Source organism: Epinephelus moara, chromosome 9, assembly GCF_006386435.1.
Source record: "Epinephelus moara isolate mb chromosome 9, YSFRI_EMoa_1.0, whole genome shotgun sequence".
Classification (NCBI taxonomy): domain Eukaryota; kingdom Metazoa; phylum Chordata; class Actinopteri; order Perciformes; family Serranidae; genus Epinephelus; species Epinephelus moara.
Window position 1 is genome coordinate 20017637 of NC_065514.1, and position 18527 is coordinate 20036163.

Below are 18527 nucleotides of genomic sequence, written 5' to 3' on the forward strand. Positions count from 1 at the left end.
CCCAACCACAACAATGTATTCTTCACATGAAAACCACATGTCAAAATACTGCCAACCGTGCCACGTGAGAAAATATGTGGCAGTGTGTGTGTGAGATGAAATAAACAGGGAGAAGGAGTGCGAGAGAGACTGCAGCTCTTGGAAATGAAGATCCGATTTCTTTAGTTACATCGGCAGTGCAGATTTTCCTAGCGTCAGCATAGCAACAGCCACGTCCCATTCCCTAACAGAACAGTCTATGACACACAGACTTGTAACCAATAAGAACTGTAATGAGACTCTAACAGAAAAAGAAAGCAGGCTCAATCTTAGGCATATTACAATAATTTATTCTAACAATAGCCATGAAATTGACTGACATAGGCAGTCAGATATGTGGTTACCAGACAGGATTAGAGTGAGATATTGGGGGGGGGGGGTAGGGCTTGTGCAGTCTGCACTGGACTGTTCTGGGGGTAATGGTGAGGATTACAGACAGGAGGTCTGCTCCAGAAGAGCACTGGAAAAGGACCAAATATGCCAGAAAAAGACACGGCGCTGTTGTTGAGCACCGTGATCTGTAATTTTGCCAGTTCCTACAAACATGAGACAACAGGTCAGAGTCATGATCAATCTGCTCACTGAATAACAGGTAGCCACACTGTGCTGTGTGATTACACCTGTTACTTAAACTGCAGATGTAAGAGGCAAATGAGAAGTCACTTCAGAAAGCTGTCCATATTGTACCTAAATCCCCTCTAACCCCCCTCTCTGTCTGCTAAGTGAGTGATCTCTAAAGCAGATATCCCTCTGACGCTCAGAATTAAATGACAGGAGAGGTTGTCAACAACACCGCCGAAGAAATAAACAGCCTCTCAGCTTTTGTAACTACTCTCTGACTCATGCTCGGGTGTTTTTATTCCTTTAATTCTGAACTAGTAGCTGTAGTGCACACAGCACTTTACAGCACATACATGTGTCCCCAGTGCAAGGACAGCACAAGTAACCATGGAGTAATTTCTTGGCTCTTCAAAGCTCATTCAGCTGGGAAACATTATGAGAAGCAGACTTTAATGTTCGTCGACACAGGCTCAGAGCCTCTTAAGCTACTGTGGAGAACAGTGGAAATCAATTACTGTGGATGTACTTAACATCACCTTAAACACACATTGAAGTTGGCGCACACTGAGCACAGATTGCGTAAACAACGGGACATATTGTTTTATCGAAAGCAGACGAAATTCAAATCAGACACACACAAAAAGTCAAAACCAGACATAAACACTGTCCCATTTTTATGACGTTTTGGCTCAAATTATTGGGACCAAATACCATGATGTCTTCCCCTCTAGGAATAAACAGGGAAACAATTAACTTGGCAAAAAACTGGGTTCACAGGTTCTTGGAGGGATTAGTTTCCTGTTAAGCTTTAGAGGTGGCATATGTTGTAAAGCTGATGCTGTATGAGAAAAAAAACACACAAAAACATGACTGCTCTAATACACAGTATAGTGTTTGGCTCCGATTTAGCGGAAGTGGAACAAGTGTTGCACACTAATAAAACCTCTGGAGTATGTCGTCACTTAGAAGCTGAGTGCTGCTGAACAACAGCAGGTGTCAATCAGTGGAACAACTCTTTGCAGAGCATGCTGTGGAGATATGGAACATACTGTACAATCAGGTATTAAATCAACTGTGAAGTTGCTCAGACTGGTGACGCTGAACTGTGGACAACTTGCATGTACTTTAACATATATTGCATAGTTCAATGATGTGCAAACAGCTGTGACAACAAGAACAGGTGCATTTGTGGGACTGGAGCAAAACAGAACTCGAAAATGTGTGATGATTACGTCAAAAAAGCAAAATAGACTTTTAAATCCAAATGCAGCCATAGCATTAATGTAAGGCAATGTGGGTCAGAGTTAAGTAGAGGAAATTAACAAATTATCAGTCAAATTAACAAAACACATTTCTTGCTGTGTAAGCAAGTCTCATATTAGATCTCACAGCCATTTACAGCGAACAATATACAATATTCCTTTCGTAATGACTGCTTTCTCATTGACACATCACCTTTTTTGGGTTCACATATATTCGAACATGCGTATCTGGTGCTTTTACAATCAAACCATGAAAGATTAATCTTCTGCATCTACATGAATTTCCATTCCTCTGCTCCTCTGCTGTGAAACAACCAATAGCAGCCCTGAGGCTCTGAGCTATATAAACACAGCCTTCTCCTACTGCTGGTTTCACCTGACAAAAACACACAAGCATGCACACACACACACACACACACACACCAACAGCAAATGTATTTAAAAAAAAAAGAAAAAAAAAAAAGCACAGGGCAAAAATCAAAGACCAAGCACAGAGGTTAGACTGAATCAATGCATTTCTCTCCAGGTAGCTCCTTTTCCCCGCTGCCCTGTGATGCTGCACACTGCTCTGTCTGGCACAAGCATTCCTCTGGTGGCCTCACTATGCCTGCCTGCAGGGGTTCGGTGTGCTAACCTGCTCAGAGTCTGAGTCGTAGTCCTCATCATCGGCGCTCAGCGACATGGCCATGGCTGGTTTTTCACGCACCGTCCAGCTCACAGCGAACTGACATGGCTGCAGTCTCCTCCTCCTTCTACTCCTGCTACTGCTGTCTGGCCTACAGCCCTCCCTCCTACTCTAAAGCTCCACAATACCACAAGCAGATGTAGGAAACACAGACGAGCCTGCCTCATTAATATGGATCCACTCCCTGGAAAACGGGAGGGGTGTTGGGAAGCGCGGGGCCAATGGGAGGCTGCTGCGCATCAGAATATGTACCGGGGGGTGTCTGCTTCTGTCCAATGAGGAGAGGAAATGCAGAGAAGGTGTTATCATATTCATGATGGGTATCACAGGGAGAGGAGAGCAGCCAATAGAGCCAGATGGCATCTCATTACAAAAGGCAAACACAAAGAGGCCCCACCACCAGCAGCTGGCCTTTGGAGGGACGGGTGGGGGTGCTCCAGAGGGTCCATGAAACCAATAGTGATCACCTCCATACATTCATATACAGCACATCACATCCTCACAATCACCTCCTGTTGAGGCTTCTCCACCTCTTACACACTTTATGCAGCTGTTTGGACAATTCATATTAATAGAAAAATAAAAAAACATGTACAATATATAAAAATAAAACAGTTAACTTTACTAATAAAAATGTACATTTTGGCTATCATGCCTGAACACATGCTGTAATTCTTCACCACCTCTATATTATAAAGCAACTCATACCAGAGAGCATTGAAAATGAACACTGTACATCAGTGTATCATTTCATTAACAAGTATTTTGACCTTTAAATACAAGGAAGAGGTATTTTTTCCTTTTTACATTTAGCTGATGAATGTAAAAGCCCTTGCTTTTGACCCTCTTACGGCCTCCTGCTCAGCTCATGACACAATGGAAAGACAGGATGAATCATATAAAGGCACTTCAACCTTTCAAGTGTTTATAGCTATTTAACAGTCTCGCTACTTTACAATTTTACATGGACTTTGTCCAAGGAGGTAATTTGTATGGCATACTGATGCCCGAAAGGCACATGCATAAGTAGTACTTAAGTAATGAGCATCTGCACTGACTGAAAAATATGACTGAGGATTTCCTTTTTAAGTTCTAAGTATGCCTGAAGTGTAACAACAAACGACTAAGCAGTGAAACAGTGAGTTGTGCATCTGGTCTGAAAATGTGTTACATACAGTGTAAGACAGTAGAGAACAGTCCAATTAAAAGCTTGTTTTTTATCCATAGCACAAACTGAAGTCTAAAAATGACAGCAACATTCAGCATATAGAGGTATGTGTATGGAAGACAGCAAAAACAAGTTTTAAAAACGAATTATTTACTTCATTAGGCAATACTGCTGCCTGTTAAGTCAAAATTCTGCAAATAAGTACATCTACTGCTCTAATGAGTGTGTAGGAATGAGACAAGAGAGAGTAAGGACTTGTGTCAGCGTGGAAGTGTAAACAAAAAAAAAACTTCTCATTTCTAAGAATTTATTTGTCACAATCCAAAATTGAATCTACGGATCAATGGGAAATAAACTGGGGCGACCTGGTAGTGCTTCAAATAAAAATTGCCCCATTCTATAGTAATGGAATCAATACACTACACAAGTCTTTATAATACAGTCCTAAACTTAATTTATTAAAAATCAGTATTGATACTGAAAAAAAAGATGTTCTTCGATAATAAGTTAAATTTATCTTATAACACAAGATTGCATTTGCAGTTGATTTTTCCCTGTATGACAATACTGTTCAACACTGTTACTGGTTTAGAGGTGTCACTAACCAGAGTCATGAGTGGGTTGTGGCTGTATCATCACCACTCACTCATCCTTCCAAGCATAAATTACACTCTATATTAGGCGTGGAAGGTATCACTGTATTACAGTATACCAGGGTGTTTAAAAACCCTGATGATATGATTTTCAATACCATCAAATACACAAACACTCCTCTTCCTATTAAACTCGTATGGAGATGCTGTATTGAGGGTGTATTATACATAGTGCACATCACACACCATCAGAAGTCAGTCTCTCCTGGTGGAACAGACAGCTGGACTGACAGACATGGGGACTGCGAGTGGTGGGGATAATGTTACAGGACTGTAATGCCTAGTTCACATTACACGATTTTCACCGCGATTTTGACGTCGCAGAAGATCTTGAGAGCCACCTTGGGTCGGAGGTGAGTCAGCAGGTAGTCTGCCACGACGAGTCCTCATGTGTGAACAAGCCTACGAGCAAGTCGCCCCCTCGTCTGTGACTGGGACTGGATATCTGGCATGCTAGAAAACTGGAGAAGTGTGACACGACTGACAAAGAGCATCAGCCAACAAGAGGCGGGATACTTCCCACGTCAGCACGCAGAAGGACGGAAGAAATGTGAGGACAACAAGCCGCAGGGTTGCCACTTGCCAGGTCCGCTCATTAACCGTGACTTTGGGCTTGTTTCTAAAGTGGAGTTGCTTATTTGGGCTTGCTCGCTAAAAGTCACCTTCCTCTATATATATCCGTCTAATAAATTATTTAAACACGATAGTCGCTTCTTTTGGGCTTGCTTCCATAGCCCTGGTTGCTTGTTTCTCTCCCAAGATCTGACAACACTGACAAGCCAGCAAGCAACAATAACAATGGCGGCGTCCACAGGATCACGGGGAGCGTGTTGTGTTTGGACCCAGGCCCTGGAGGCAGATCTGATTCAACACTGGGAAGAATATCCATGCTGTTATGATGTGTCGTCTCCAAGTTAAAAAAACGTAGTTTGGTGACGTCACCGCGTTATCTGGGGCTCTTGTGGTGTGCACACACAAGTTGTAATGCAGTTGGCGAGACTCCCGCTGACAGAAACACACGTCACCAGGTTTGAACACTCAAAAGATTATGATAGTCTCTGCGACGCAACATCAGGGTGAAAATCGTGTAATGTGAACTAGGCTTAAGCCTGGCTAGCAATGGCAGAGAGAGACTGTGGGGAACAACAGCATACTTTCACATCTAACTCAGTGAATTAAGGGTTTATTTCAACCAAACCAGAGTTGGTGATTGTTGGAATAGTGGACAAACATACTAGACAATCAAAAGGACTAACTACGAAAGTCTGAGTTTTTGTTTCTGTCGAGTTTGAATGAAGTTAAGTGTATTATACGATGAGCTAACATGGCAATTAAGCTAGACTTGAAAGAAAGAAACTTGATTTCAGGTATGCATTTTAAGAGAGTTTGCTGAACGTAGCAAATGCAGCAGTCGATACCATAAAAGATACCACCCAAGCCTACTCTGTATACATCAGAGAAAGTAAAAATGTTATAGACCGTGCAAAGACAATTTCCCAATATTCATCTTTTAGGTGAAAAGTTCAGAAATGTTTTTGCAACACAAAGTCAAGCGACAGGTGCATGGGATCAAACATGCCTATAACTTGTGCTCACTTTATATAATATTGATAGTTTTTCTATTATATTGGGTAATCAACTAAAAATCAAGTACATATCATGTGTCTGGTAACTTCACTTGAAAGCCCCAAATAAAGACAAAGAGCAATATCTGGTGCAAGAGCAAAAAGTAAGTCTCAAAGTGCAGCTGACCAACTCTTACCTTTACAGCTTTCTTGGGCCAGAACACCACAGGAACTCCAGTGATCGCTAATTTGGGGTCGTCATCTGCATGTTCTTTTAAGACAACCTAAATAGCCATGGACAACGAAACAAAAAGTAAAAATAAACTCCTTTGTGTCTATTGAATAGCATGTATTAACGGCTGTGTTATGTTTTCGTGTCTTACCTTCATGTCCTCCAGCAGGGCTTGTGGGTTTTCGATTCCCTCTGGAACACACTTCTTATTTTCAGGCAACGACTCCAGCTTCTCAACCAGCGTCTTGAGTCCACTCAGTTCAAACTCGGTCAAATGCGTCCATTTATTCTGAGACTCCGAGGCTGGAGAGTCAGAGGGGGTTTGGGGGAACTCTAGAGAGGTGGAGCAAGGATTACAGCTGTCCTCGGAGTCAATAGATAAAACAGCTTTGAGGTGTTGGCCCTTCCGGTTGTCAGGAGAGCAAGGGCCATCCGGGGCAGCCTTCTCTAGTTTTTCGCCCTGGCCATCCCTGACTTGAGTCTCACACGAGTCCTCGTTCATGTCCTGGCTCCTGGAGTCAGAGGAGGGGCTCTCTGTGTTTGCCTTTGTCTCATAGTCTGACGGGACAAAAGAGAGAAAAATAATGATATCAGTTGACTTATCGTCAGTGTCCACAGTGTATTTGTCTTTGTATTGGAAGGGTGCCATCAGCAGCAGAGATGATTTAACTTGAAAGAGCAAATAATGACTTGTATGATCGAGCATGGCACTCCCACAGCATGCATGACATGTTTGATTGCAAACACAGCAGGTAATACATAATGCCCCCTCGTGTGTGTGTGTGTCCAATAGTAATGAGCAGCTGCATTTCTTAATTTCACTCACCCATTAGCACAGGCTCTTTGCGGATCTCCTGAGAATAGTAGGAGCGTTTGGTTAGGCAGTGCAGGTATCTTTCCAGGACATACCAGCATATCTCATAGTAGAAGGGGAAACGGAACTTGGAGTTAACCTGAAAACAGGGACAAAACTCATCAGTGTAACCATGGAATACACCTCATATTAGCATGCACTCAGGTTATCTAGTTATTGTTGCCTTTCTGTAGCAACCTGGTTTCTTAAATGTCATGTAATCTTGCAGATGTCCATGTTTTTGCATGTGTGCGTGAGCATGACAGAGACTTTAGACAGAACACTGACGCTGACAGCAACAGCAGAGTAAAGAGATTATTACTTGTAGCAGTATGTTGTGCTGTGTCACTCCAGACACTGTCCTCTCATGCACACAAACAAAGGTATCCACTGTGAGGGTCCAAGGACAGATGGATGTTGTACGCTGTAAAGCCCTCTGAGGCTAAGTGTGATTTGTGATATTGCGCTTTATGTAACAACTTGAATTGAATTGCAGTGAATTGAATTGAATTGAATTGAATTGAATCAAACTGAATTAGAATATATGCCCTAAGAGTTTTGTGAGGTGGACCACACAGATTTCTTAACAGAGGAATTATTTTCCTCCTAAGAAAACCAGGTTGTCTGCAGGTATCAGACAATTACATTTAATGCATTTTAATGCCTTTATAAGATATTTTTTAACCAAATTTAAGACAGATTTTTGGACTAATCACCTTTTTTATTCAAGCATGGCAGGTAAGTGTAAAGATAAGTAGCACATCTGTTCCCGTGCAGAGGTAGATCTTATGTAGGAATATGGTTTTTAGAATAAGTTAGGTTAACCTACATTTTGCCAACAGGTAAACAGATAAGATAAGATAAGATAAGAAAGACAAGATACACTTTATTGTCCCCTAGGGGAAATTTGATTAGGACTCCAGTGCTGGCACATGTAGCTGCTTACGTGGTGAATAAATAATTAATAAATAAAAACAAATCTAGGCCACAGGCCACATATTGCACATGATGCATCATAGCCCTGACACATCATCTGCATGAGGTCTATATAAACATACAAACATACAGTAATCTTTAAAACATATACAAACACACACACTCTCGTACACATCAAGACAGAACCACCATGTTCCTCAACATTACTGCACAACCCCTGTGGCTTTAGAGGCATTTAGAATCCTGACTGAAGTAGACACAAATTAATTCTTAAAACGAGAAATCCATGTATAAAGTTAATAGATAGAAGTAGACTCAGTGGTAGGATTAAAGCTTTGAAACATCAGAAACTTGGACTTTCACACAGAAGAGCTTGACTCATTTGGACAAATAAAAATTAAGAGATGGATAACTGAAATAGATCAAATGTTTAGGGCAATTAAAACCTCATAAATTCAAATTAAAGCTACTTAATGACTTTTAAGGCCTACTATTTATAAAATTGAATTTAAGACATTTTAAGACCATTTAAGGACCTGCAGACACCCTGAAACGAATCCCAGATCTACACAAAAAGTTATATAACCTTTGTCAGTATGAAGGTATTATTAAAAATGCATATTTTCCATTTTAGAAATATATTTACAGTTATTACACACATTCACATTGAAAAATGTACTTTTCTTTGATGTGTGCCTCCATGCCCCGTTCCTTCTCAAGCTACAAACATCTTACAACACACAAACTATTGCATTTAGGCACCTGCATACCTTCCTGAATTTGACATTTACATCTGTTGTCATTTTGTCACTCCCCAGTCTCAACCCAACAGATTCGTTCTCCATCACATCTCTCATTCTGCTGCCTCTTACAGGTGAACTCTTCACCTTCCCCTGGTTCTCGGAGAGATTGATCTGTCCCAGGTAGAGCTGACTCAATTGCAGTGAGCTCAGCCACACAATGGAGAATGGAGAATGCAGCAAGCATCCTACCTTAGTCCTATTCTCTATCTCATGGATGGTGAGCTGCATAGGAATGTTGAAGCTGTGCAGAATATTGCCTCCGAACACCAGCGTGTCCTCTGGAGTGTAGACAGCATGAATCCACCCTTGAATACAAAAAGTACAATACATATATAAAGAGATAAGGAGCATGTAGAGGATTTATGCCAGTTGACACGGCTGAATATAGCGTATAATAGTCAGGTAAAGCTTGGCATTGCTGCTCATTGAAGTGGCAGCTAATCTTTTTCCTGCTGGCTACTTTGAAACAACCATGCCAACACACCAGATGGGATGAAGAAGGTGTATCCTTGCTTAAGCTCCACTCTCTGGCATCCATCAGCCCGGTCTCCCAGGAAGATATCGCTCTGCTTGCCTGACAGGACCCAGTCCTCATAAAGGGCAAGGTTATGAGGGGTCGGAGGCACGAGCCAAAACACCTGAGGAGAGGCAGAGATTTTTTTATTTAGAGGTTATACTGTACAATCGCAGCCAGGTGAGGGGAAATATCAACTCTGAAACTGTGAGCTCAAGGTTTTCAGAAATAATACCAGATATACTTCTCTTCACACAGCTCGTGCAGTATAATCCAAGTCTCATTAATCCAATTGTATGCTCAGTACCTCCCAAACAGACAGCCTTTCAATGGGGATCAGAACTGAAAGTGAAACTTTCTCAAGCTCTTCTCATAGCCAGACTCCATTAACAAAAACAGTAATTTTACCTCACTGAACACAGGAGTTGCTGGTCTACTACTGCCTTGATCAGTTGGTTAGTTTGTGTTATTGTGTGACTTTGGTGAAACCACTAAACCTTTAAAACATTAAAGTCACACAGTAACACTAAGCAACCAACTGATCGAAGATGTGGTAGACCACCAGCTCCTGTGTTCAGTGAGGTAAAATTACTGCTTTTGTCAATGGGGTCTGGCTTTTAAGAGAGTGTAGATAAGTTTCACTTTTAGTTCAGTTCCCCATTGGAAAGGTCTGTCTGTTTGGGAAGTACTGAGCATACGACTGGATAAATGAGACTTGGATTATACTGCACGAGCTGTGGAAGAGTTTGTAAACAGATGTTCCGATATAGTTTGGCCCTATGACTTCTACGTTTTTGGATTCTTCGTTCATCGTCAACAAAGTTTTCTTTACAAATTTCACGTAACCCGAGGTGAGTAAGTGATATACAAATGGTCATTTAGGGGGTACTCCTCTAATGTTCAATTAAAGGAATACTAATATTTGTTGCACAAAATATAAGAGGTGCCATAAGATACCAGAATTGACTTACTTTCTGGCCCTTGAATACGTGATACCAAACTGAAGTTCCCCCAAAATCGATGTGGAAGTCTGTGTAGCAGCCCTTCACACTCATCAAACAGTACCTAAAAAGAAAACAAGACAACAAAATAATTCAAAATAATCACATTGTATACAAGCAGATTGTGAGGATGTAAAAGTGAAAACGAACAAACATCCATAATAAGATCTAAAAATGAAAACAAATCTCAACCAATTAGGAGACAGCAGTAATCTCAGTTGTGTTTTGGTGAAAGCAACAGCTATCAGTAGCAAACACCATTAGAAATCAGACACAAGAGCACTACAGCATGGAAAATTGTTCACAATGGGACACCTCTCCTCTGGAAATTAATTGAAGAATGATTAGTACTCCAAGATAAATGATTCAGTAATTTAGCTCGATGGGAGCAGCTATCCAAAAAACAAAATCTAAGCAAACAGGTGCACACAAAAAACACATTACCAAAGAAATCCATACACAGTATTATATCCTGCATCCCACAGAGAGATGATGTGACAGTTTCTCTCCGGACCAACCTTTCAAAAATCTACCAGCAAATGTCAGTTGAGATGCTAAATGGTGCTGTAATGTTATAGCTCTGATCCTTCTACACCTATGTCCACAAACATATATGACTTGGCTTGCAAGCTGCAGCTACCAAGAACAAGTTTCTTTACCAGGATTTCTACAGCTTAAGGCAAGTTTGATGCCACTTGGAGTGAAAATTAAGACCAATTTCACAGTAAACAAAATTGAAGGGAAAAAAACATGACTCCACATCAGTTACATAGGGTTACAGGCAATTTTTCAATAGGTCTCCTACTGCCTTGTCTGACTTGTATGGTTGGTGTTTTGTCGCTGTGTTGAAACACCTCAGTCTGCATTCTGTGTAGGCACACACCCGAATGTTTTTTGGAATCTTTTACTACTGATCCTGATGCTGATCCTGGGGTGTGGTGGATAAAAGGGTAAAACAAAGCTGGGAAATACCTGGTGTCATTTATAAAACAATGCATGGGATCCATCCTAAAAATGTACATAGGGAAAAAAGCCAAAAATGGTGTGCGCCAAAAAATATTAAACGATCTCTGCAATCAGGCTTCCACCTTAACATCTGTGTCTCCAAAATGTTCATAGGCATGGGTCAAAGTTTCTCCCATCAAGTCTGTTTTTATAGATCACAACTTTTGCATGGGAAGTGGCGTACGCCTCTTTCAGGCCTCATTTTGTACGTATGTAATGTTTATAAATGAGACCCCAGGCTTTTCTTAACTATTTTTGTGTTTCTCACTCTGCACGTGGGACTCCACTGCACTGATCCCCATCAGGACAAGTTGTGAAAAACTTCACATAAAATACACAGAGCCTCTTAGCGATGTTGCAAAATCTTGGTTAAGCAGCCCATTTTCGTTTAAAGTGCACTTCCTCATGTTGACCTGAGTACAACAGAGCTAGCAGACAGTAGATCCTCTGCTCTGAACATCCCCGCTGGAAACAAAATATGAGTGTTCCTGGTTCATCTGTTTTGATGTGCGTGGCGTTAATGCAAGAGGCATTCCATAAATTATTTTTAAAACATGGATGTTGACAATTATTTTGAGATTTTACAATGCAACGTCAAAAAAGGTTCATAAAATCCTCTTCCCATATCTTAGCATTTTTAAGATTTTTGATTTACATATTTTAATACCAATTAAGGCCATATTTTCAAAATAATTATTTCAATGCCTTTTTGAGACTAAAAGAATTTGCTGGAGTCCCGTTTACACTGTATCTCCTGCCTGTCGAACACACTGTCAGTCAAACACACAGGACAGCACACTGCCCAAGATCTCTGAAAATCACTACCTCACACCCTACTGAATTATAAATGTGCCCAAAGCCAGGGCAATAAATGACTTTGACTAAACCAGTGAGGAAATCTGAGCATGTTACACCTTGAAGGTTTATTGGAATGTTTTTATTACATGAGAGAACATGATGAACCAAAGAGAGATAATAAAAGGATGAACAGATAATTAAAAATCAGAGTGCCTCAGATGCATTTTTAGACTGCCAGCTTGCACCATGGACTTTCACACTGACTAAACTGGCCAGTGGTTGCTTCTTATTCTGACAAATAACTAGAGGCCCCATTGCTCGACATCAAATTCAAGGACTTTTAAGGGACTTTCCAGGCCTAGTGCCTTTAAATTCAAGGATCCAGCCCGATATAGTTTGAGACATAGAGCTTAGTTACTGTTGTAACACTGAGAATGTTTATAATGAGAGGTAACAGCTTTTACAGAAGCTCGCAGACAACAATTGTGAACACTTCTCAACTGTGCTCTGTTACAGTGACAGACAATAAAATTATGTTCTTGCACAAAATACAGAAATTCAAGCACTTTCAACGACCCCTGTCTATTTATGTCTCTTTTCAAAAACACAATTTCAAGGATTTCAAGGACCTGTGGCCACCATGAATAATGCAGGGCTGCAACTAATTATTCAGTTTTTTCATGATTAATTAATTGGTCAGAAAATAGTGAAAAATAGTGAAAAATTCAAATCACAGTTCCCCAAGACGGCATCTTCACAGTGTTTGTTTGGTCATAACAACAGCCCAGAACCAAAGGCCATTCTGTTTTCCATCACGAGAGACAAAGAAAAGCAGCAAAACCTCCCAGACACTTGGAAACACCATCATTTGTAGTAATAAAACAGAGCAGACATTAATAAAGTCCTGGTTTCAGTATCACGTCCGTGCAGACACCAAGCAGCTGACACTGAAGGGAAAACTGTTGGGACGGTATTTGCTGAAATAATAATGGAAAGTGGATGTCTGTGTATTTATTCCATTATGTACAACCCAATCCCTACCATGGGCACTCACCTCACTATGAGTCTTACTCAATTAAAATAATTAAAATCAATAAATATAAGTCAGCAGAGGGGTAGGAATTGGGGTTAGTAGGGTCTCTGTGTGATGGTAGGTTAAAAAGAAAGGCACAATTGGTTTTGACTCTGAGCTATGTGCAAAATGCTGACAGCTGATTGGCTGAGAGGTATCAGTGCAGTCAGACTACAGCTGTTATAAAACCATCCTCCACTGTGGAAAACTCTGCTGCCTAGCAACAATCAAGAGCACTTACAGGAGATGGATAACACCGACCGTATGCAGCGCTCTCCAATGATGGAGCGATAGATGAGACATTCAGATGGGAGGGGAAATCGTATTTACTGCCAAGGAAGCAGCAATTTCCTCTGAGTATTTTCTAAATTTTTACTCGTAGACTGACATACAGCTCAGAGGAGATTTTTGTGAAAGCATAAACACAATCCAATAAGCTCATACCTTTGTACTTTAGGGTACTTCATATCTGAGATGACATTGGTGGCTTCTGTTTGGCTGAGTTTCAGATCAGGAGGCCACATGTTGTCCACCCAGTCCACTTGATCCACCTGTGAAAACAAGCAAAGCTGCACATTTAGCCATCAGTCACAGTGTTGTTAGCCACACTTTCTTTGGATGTTGAACCAGATCTGTGAACTTCATGAGACCTTTCATAGCATTAAATAGAGAGCATTGTGTTAAATTACCACTTTGGATATCATTTTTGGCATTTAAGGCAGACAACAATAAAAAAGTAAATTACAAAAAAAAAAAAAAAATTACCACTGTGGGCCGCTTGATGAGGTTCTCCAGCTTAGTGTGGCTGAACTCTAAGCTGATGACGTTGAAGAGTTTGTCCCGCTCTTCCTCCGGTGTCTCATAATAACGCACAAACTGAGCCATACTCATTTCAGAGCCTTTCTGAGTGCTCACATCCATGACATCCACAGGCCGACGACTTCCTGCAAGCAACGACCAGGAAACATGCGGACATTAACCTTTGGGCACTTTTACTGTCCTTAGCATGTGATACTATCTCTCTGAGAACAACCTAGCATGTGGATTGTTGACATTTGACAGAAACCTTCATAAAACAAGTAGCTCTTAATGCATGTAATTCACCATCTCCCCCACTAGATGGAGCAACTATGCCCCAGTCCTGCTTTGACTTAATTACATTCAGGCTTCTCTTGATGCAGCTGGATTTTTAATGTGTAATAACTTTGCAATTGGAAACTCCTTTAGACATAAAAATAATGATAATGGATAACAAATGCAAGAACAAATGGAAAAATATTTAGTTTTTAAAGGTGCACACAGAATACGCAGTATGAGAAAGCAGATTTGGACATGCACACATACCATTAAAACAATAAGATATTATTAATGTAATTTGAACATACTGTATGAATGCAACCATTATTTCTGACTATATGTATTGTTTTGGTGTGGACTTCTTCTTTTGCAGGGTGCAATATTTTCACAAAAAAAGCTGCTTTTTTAAAGTGTATAAACATTATTCCACTATGCAAAATAGTACTTCTGTCCAGTTTCTGACAAAACTGGTCATTTAAACCCTCTTGGAGTTATTTGAACATGTTTCTTTGTAGCATTTACCTTCCACAAACTCTGGAAGCAAATATGGCAATGAAGGAGGCTAAATGTTATTTTTAGGAGACTTCAGATTTTGGTTGTTCTTTACCCACTCTAAATGCTGCATTAGTAAACATGTGTGCATACATTTAACATTTATGTGTGTAGCATCCTACTTACCAACTAAGCCTTTAATTTCACTGACTGTAATTTCTGGATCAGGCATTCTGTGTAAGAGAAGAATAATCTGTTGCATGTGGTGCCAAATGGATAAAAACACACATACACATACACATACACACCATGAGCACTCACTGTCAAGGATTATTGTTAAATACTATTTATTAGAATTAAAATTTATTTTAGTGTGCAAATAGAAAGAGGAACATCATGTATTAATGTACAAATTCATGTAGAAGTCACAGCCTCTCACAGAAAATGGCAGATACTTAAATAGCACAGTGCAAAATATTACAGTTAAGTAATTTAAGATAACTTAGACACTTCTGAATCCACAGAAATGGCCTCTCACCTGATCCCCAGTCCATCTTTCTCTTTGAAAATGAGTGGGGTCCTGAGAGCATCCCTTTGCACATATTCATAAGAGAAGTCTGCAAGACAGAAGTTTATATGAGAGAATTTATTGTGAAGACATGCATCTTGCAATATATATGATAATTAACAGTAACAGTGTGTGTGTTACTTTACCTTTACCCTCCATGAGGAGGACAAACTGGGCGCTGTAACTGTCACTCACAAGCTTCTCCTCCACACTGAAACCCCTGATGTTTGCAATTTCCTCCACATCGGACAGATCCTCGTTTTCGTCGTACATCCTCCGGCAGATGGAGCGCTGCCATTGAAAACGACATGATTTACATGACATAACTGAAACACGCGTGGAAAACAAACTCCTATTTCTGTCTCTGTGTACATAAACAGGCAATATGACTGATTATTTAACATATATTTTATCATTTACTTTAAAAATAGACTAGCAAAGGGTCAGTTGTTTGATAGTAGCATCAGTTTGCCTTAAATGTGACGTCAAGCACAATAACCGTTAAACGACACTTTTCCTGGGAAAAGACAGCCGTTGGTACGTTATCCTTTAACGGTTTAATGTTTGTAGGTTTATACTGATAGAAATGCTGCTTTATCTTGTTTTAACTACGAAACACTCGCTGAATTATCACAAACACATATTCAGTTATAGCACCTAAAATAAGAGAGCTATCGTTTGTCTTCGTGGTCGCTAAGTTGCACAGCTTAAGTGACTTGACAAACATCCCAGCGTTTTGCAGTTGCGAACGTTAGCTTAGCTAACTAATTAGCTCGCTGCCAATCTCGCCTCATAAGCTAACGTTAACACGGCAGATGGTACACACCAGCCTGCGTCCAGATTCAGCACACGTTTCCGCGGCCTGAGCCATCGTCTCGTATCAATGTTTTCCAGCCGCACGGTGTCGGGAGGGCATCTTCGTGCGTGGTGAAGTTACAGAAACACTTAGCACGCTTTTCAGGTTCAAAACAAGGGAACCATGTTTTTGTGTATTACGTCACCGCCAGGAACCAAAACATTGTTGGACAACGTCACGGCATGTTAGTTCACTGCTTTTCAACTGGGGTTCACAAAGAGGGAACATTCATCACATCACACAAGTACCTATTTGTTCGTGGGAGAAACTAAAAACCAAAACGTTTTAATTATAAAACAGCTTAGCCTGCTGTAGTGGACAAAGGGAGGCGATAAAATAGCGTGTGTTTATCAAAGAAAACACCTCTTTATCTACTTTCATTCATTCTAGCTGTAATAATTGACTCTTATCTCTGTAAGGTGGATGTGACGTGTGTCACGTGAGCTGGTGTAATAGTCCGTTCACCCCTTTTAAGTTGACAAAAAGATATTTGACTACACATTAAAGCTGCTATTTGCATGCGTGTTAACGAAGGGCTGATTCCTATCGCACAACAGAGGAAATGCAACCGACAGTTGCCTCCGTAGCGGATGTTCGCCCCTTAGCGCGCAGGCTTATGGGTAATGTAAGGTGCAGGCACTGGCAGCACAACACGCTGGAGAGTGGCGGTGGAAAAAAAAACGCTTCCGCAGTTCCGTCAGCTGCTGGCGAGGGTACATGTTTGGTAAGCGTACACTGTTGGCATGTTGAAGGCTTGTTTCTGTCGTGTCCCGCAAGAGTAACGAGGTAACTACGTCAGCGCTGCTCGCCCAGTCGTCTGATAGCAGGAGCAACATGAGTCTGAACGAGCACTCGCTGCAAGCACTGTCCTGGAGGAAGCTGTACCTGAGCCGGGCTAAACTGAAGGCTTCCAGCCGGACATCTGCTCTGCTTTCTGGATTTGCTATGGTAACATTGCCTCCTAACCATCCTCTTACTCTGCCATAGTTAAACCAGTCATTTAACACAGTACTGACACGTTCATAGAGTTCCTGTTCTCTTTTTATCACTTCTCTCCAGGTGGCCATGGTAGAAGTGCAGCTGGATAACAGCTACCCATACCCACCTGCTCTCCTTATTGCCTTCAGTGCCTGCACCACTGTGCTCGTGGCTGTCCACCTGTTCGCTCTGATGGTCAGCACCTGCATTCTGCCCAATATAGAAGCAGTGAGCAATGTCCACAACCTCAACTCTGTGAAAGAGTCTCCACATGAGCGAATGCACCGACACATTGAACTGGCATGGGCTTTTTCCACAGTTATCGGCACTTTACTCTTCCTAGCTGAGGTGGTTTTACTCTGCTGGGTCAAATTTTTGCCTGTCAAGCCCAAATCCAGCAATAATACAGTGTCAGCTGGTGTGGCTGCTGCTATAACCTCCACGTCTATTATGGTCCCCTTTGGTTTAGTCTTCATAGTCTTTGCTGTGCATTTCTACCGCTCCTTGGTCAGCCACAAGACTGACAGACAGTTCCAGGAGCTCGAGGAGCTCTCTAATCTCACCAGGCTACAAAACGAGCTGGACAACAGAGGGGAGTCTTCCATCTTGCAGTCTCCGAGCTCACATTTCCCATAGTGAAGTATGGTAGATGTGCACTTATGAAGGAACTCTGACTGCTTGGGATGTCTCCGAGCCAGAAGCTATTATTGGCTTCTTCTTTTTTTTCTTTTTTTTTACTTTACAGGAATGAAGATGTCTCACTTCTTTGTTGTGAATTTTACTTTTGTGGAAAGAGTTGTATTTTTAGAAAAAGAAAAGTTTGATCAACTGTGAACTCACAAATCTGCTGTAATGCATGTGACTTGAAATTGGAGAGTCTTAGGCCTAATTGAAGTCTTAACTGTGGTAGCTGCTTAAATGTATCTGTCATGGCAGAGACATCTGATTAACTTGGAATCCTGTCTGTTGCCTGCTGCATTTACGTGCCTGTTTGTCAGTGAACACTGCGTTTGTTAATATATCGTCGTGTTTTGTAAACCACAAGTATTTAATTCCTCCTAATTCACTCTGTACATGATTTCTTGTAACGTTCACCGATTGTTTTTTGTAATGCTTGCTGTGTGTGAAGACTGACTCAACAGCTGCTAAAACTACAGTATTATTAGTGTAGTGTATTTGCTGACATCTGTAGCTCAGGCTGTGGTGTTAAAATAAACACTTTTTTAATCAAGTGGCATTCAATGTTTCAGAATTTCAAAAATAATATGAATGTACTCTTTAAGAATATTATATATATATGACATCTATGCAGCATACTTGGAAATTTTAAGTTCATGAGTAGACTTGATGCATATCTGTTTTCACGTCATCACCTGACACCTGAATTGTCATTTATCCTCTGACATTTG

At 40.9% G+C, this 18527-nt stretch overlaps 2 protein-coding genes across 6 annotated transcripts in view; one reads left to right on the forward strand and one right to left on the reverse strand.

Moving 5' to 3' along the window:
- The window catches only part of LOC126395493 (lysine-specific demethylase 2B), a 32005-nt gene extending 15590 nt beyond the window's left edge, over positions 1-16415 (reverse strand). For 3 of the 5 annotated variants that reach the window (XM_050053009.1, XM_050053008.1, XM_050053010.1), the window contains exons 1-12: positions 16111-16415; positions 15431-15575; positions 15255-15333; positions 14903-14949; positions 13913-14091; positions 13592-13698; positions 10243-10336; positions 9242-9395; positions 8725-9062; positions 6992-7118; positions 6317-6723; positions 6131-6217 (exon numbers count right to left, since the gene is read on the reverse strand). In XM_050053009.1, coding sequence (XP_049908966.1) covers positions 6131-6217; positions 6317-6723; positions 6992-7118; positions 8725-9062; positions 9242-9395; positions 10243-10336; positions 13592-13698; positions 13913-14091; positions 14903-14949; positions 15255-15333; positions 15431-15575; positions 16111-16155 — 1809 coding nt within the window. In that variant the 5' untranslated portion in view covers positions 16156-16415. The remainder of the gene's footprint in view (positions 1-6130; positions 6218-6316; positions 6724-6991; positions 7119-8724; positions 9063-9241; positions 9396-10242; positions 10337-13591; positions 13699-13912; positions 14092-14902; positions 14950-15254; positions 15334-15430; positions 15576-16110) is intronic. The other 2 variants (XM_050053012.1, XM_050053011.1) reach the window with 2 other exon arrangements.
- Positions 16416-16758: 343 nt separating this feature from the next.
- Positions 16759-18355, forward strand: orai1b (ORAI calcium release-activated calcium modulator 1b). The gene is made up of 2 exons (XM_050053035.1): positions 16759-17088; positions 17200-18355. The coding sequence occupies exons 1-2, from the start codon at positions 16975-16977 to the stop codon at positions 17752-17754; spliced, it is 669 nt and encodes a 222-aa protein (XP_049908992.1). The 5' UTR covers positions 16759-16974; the 3' UTR covers positions 17755-18355.
- Positions 18356-18527: the final 172 nt, after the last annotated feature.

Coding starts and splice junctions, on each gene's coding strand:
- orai1b (XM_050053035.1), top strand. CDS start 16,975: ATGAGTCTGAACGAGCACTCGCTGCAAGCACTGTCCTGGAGGAAGCTG. Junction 17,089..17,199: donor TGCTTTCTGGATTTGCTATG/GTAACATTGCCT, acceptor ACTTCTCTCCAG/GTGGCCATGGTAGAAGTGCA.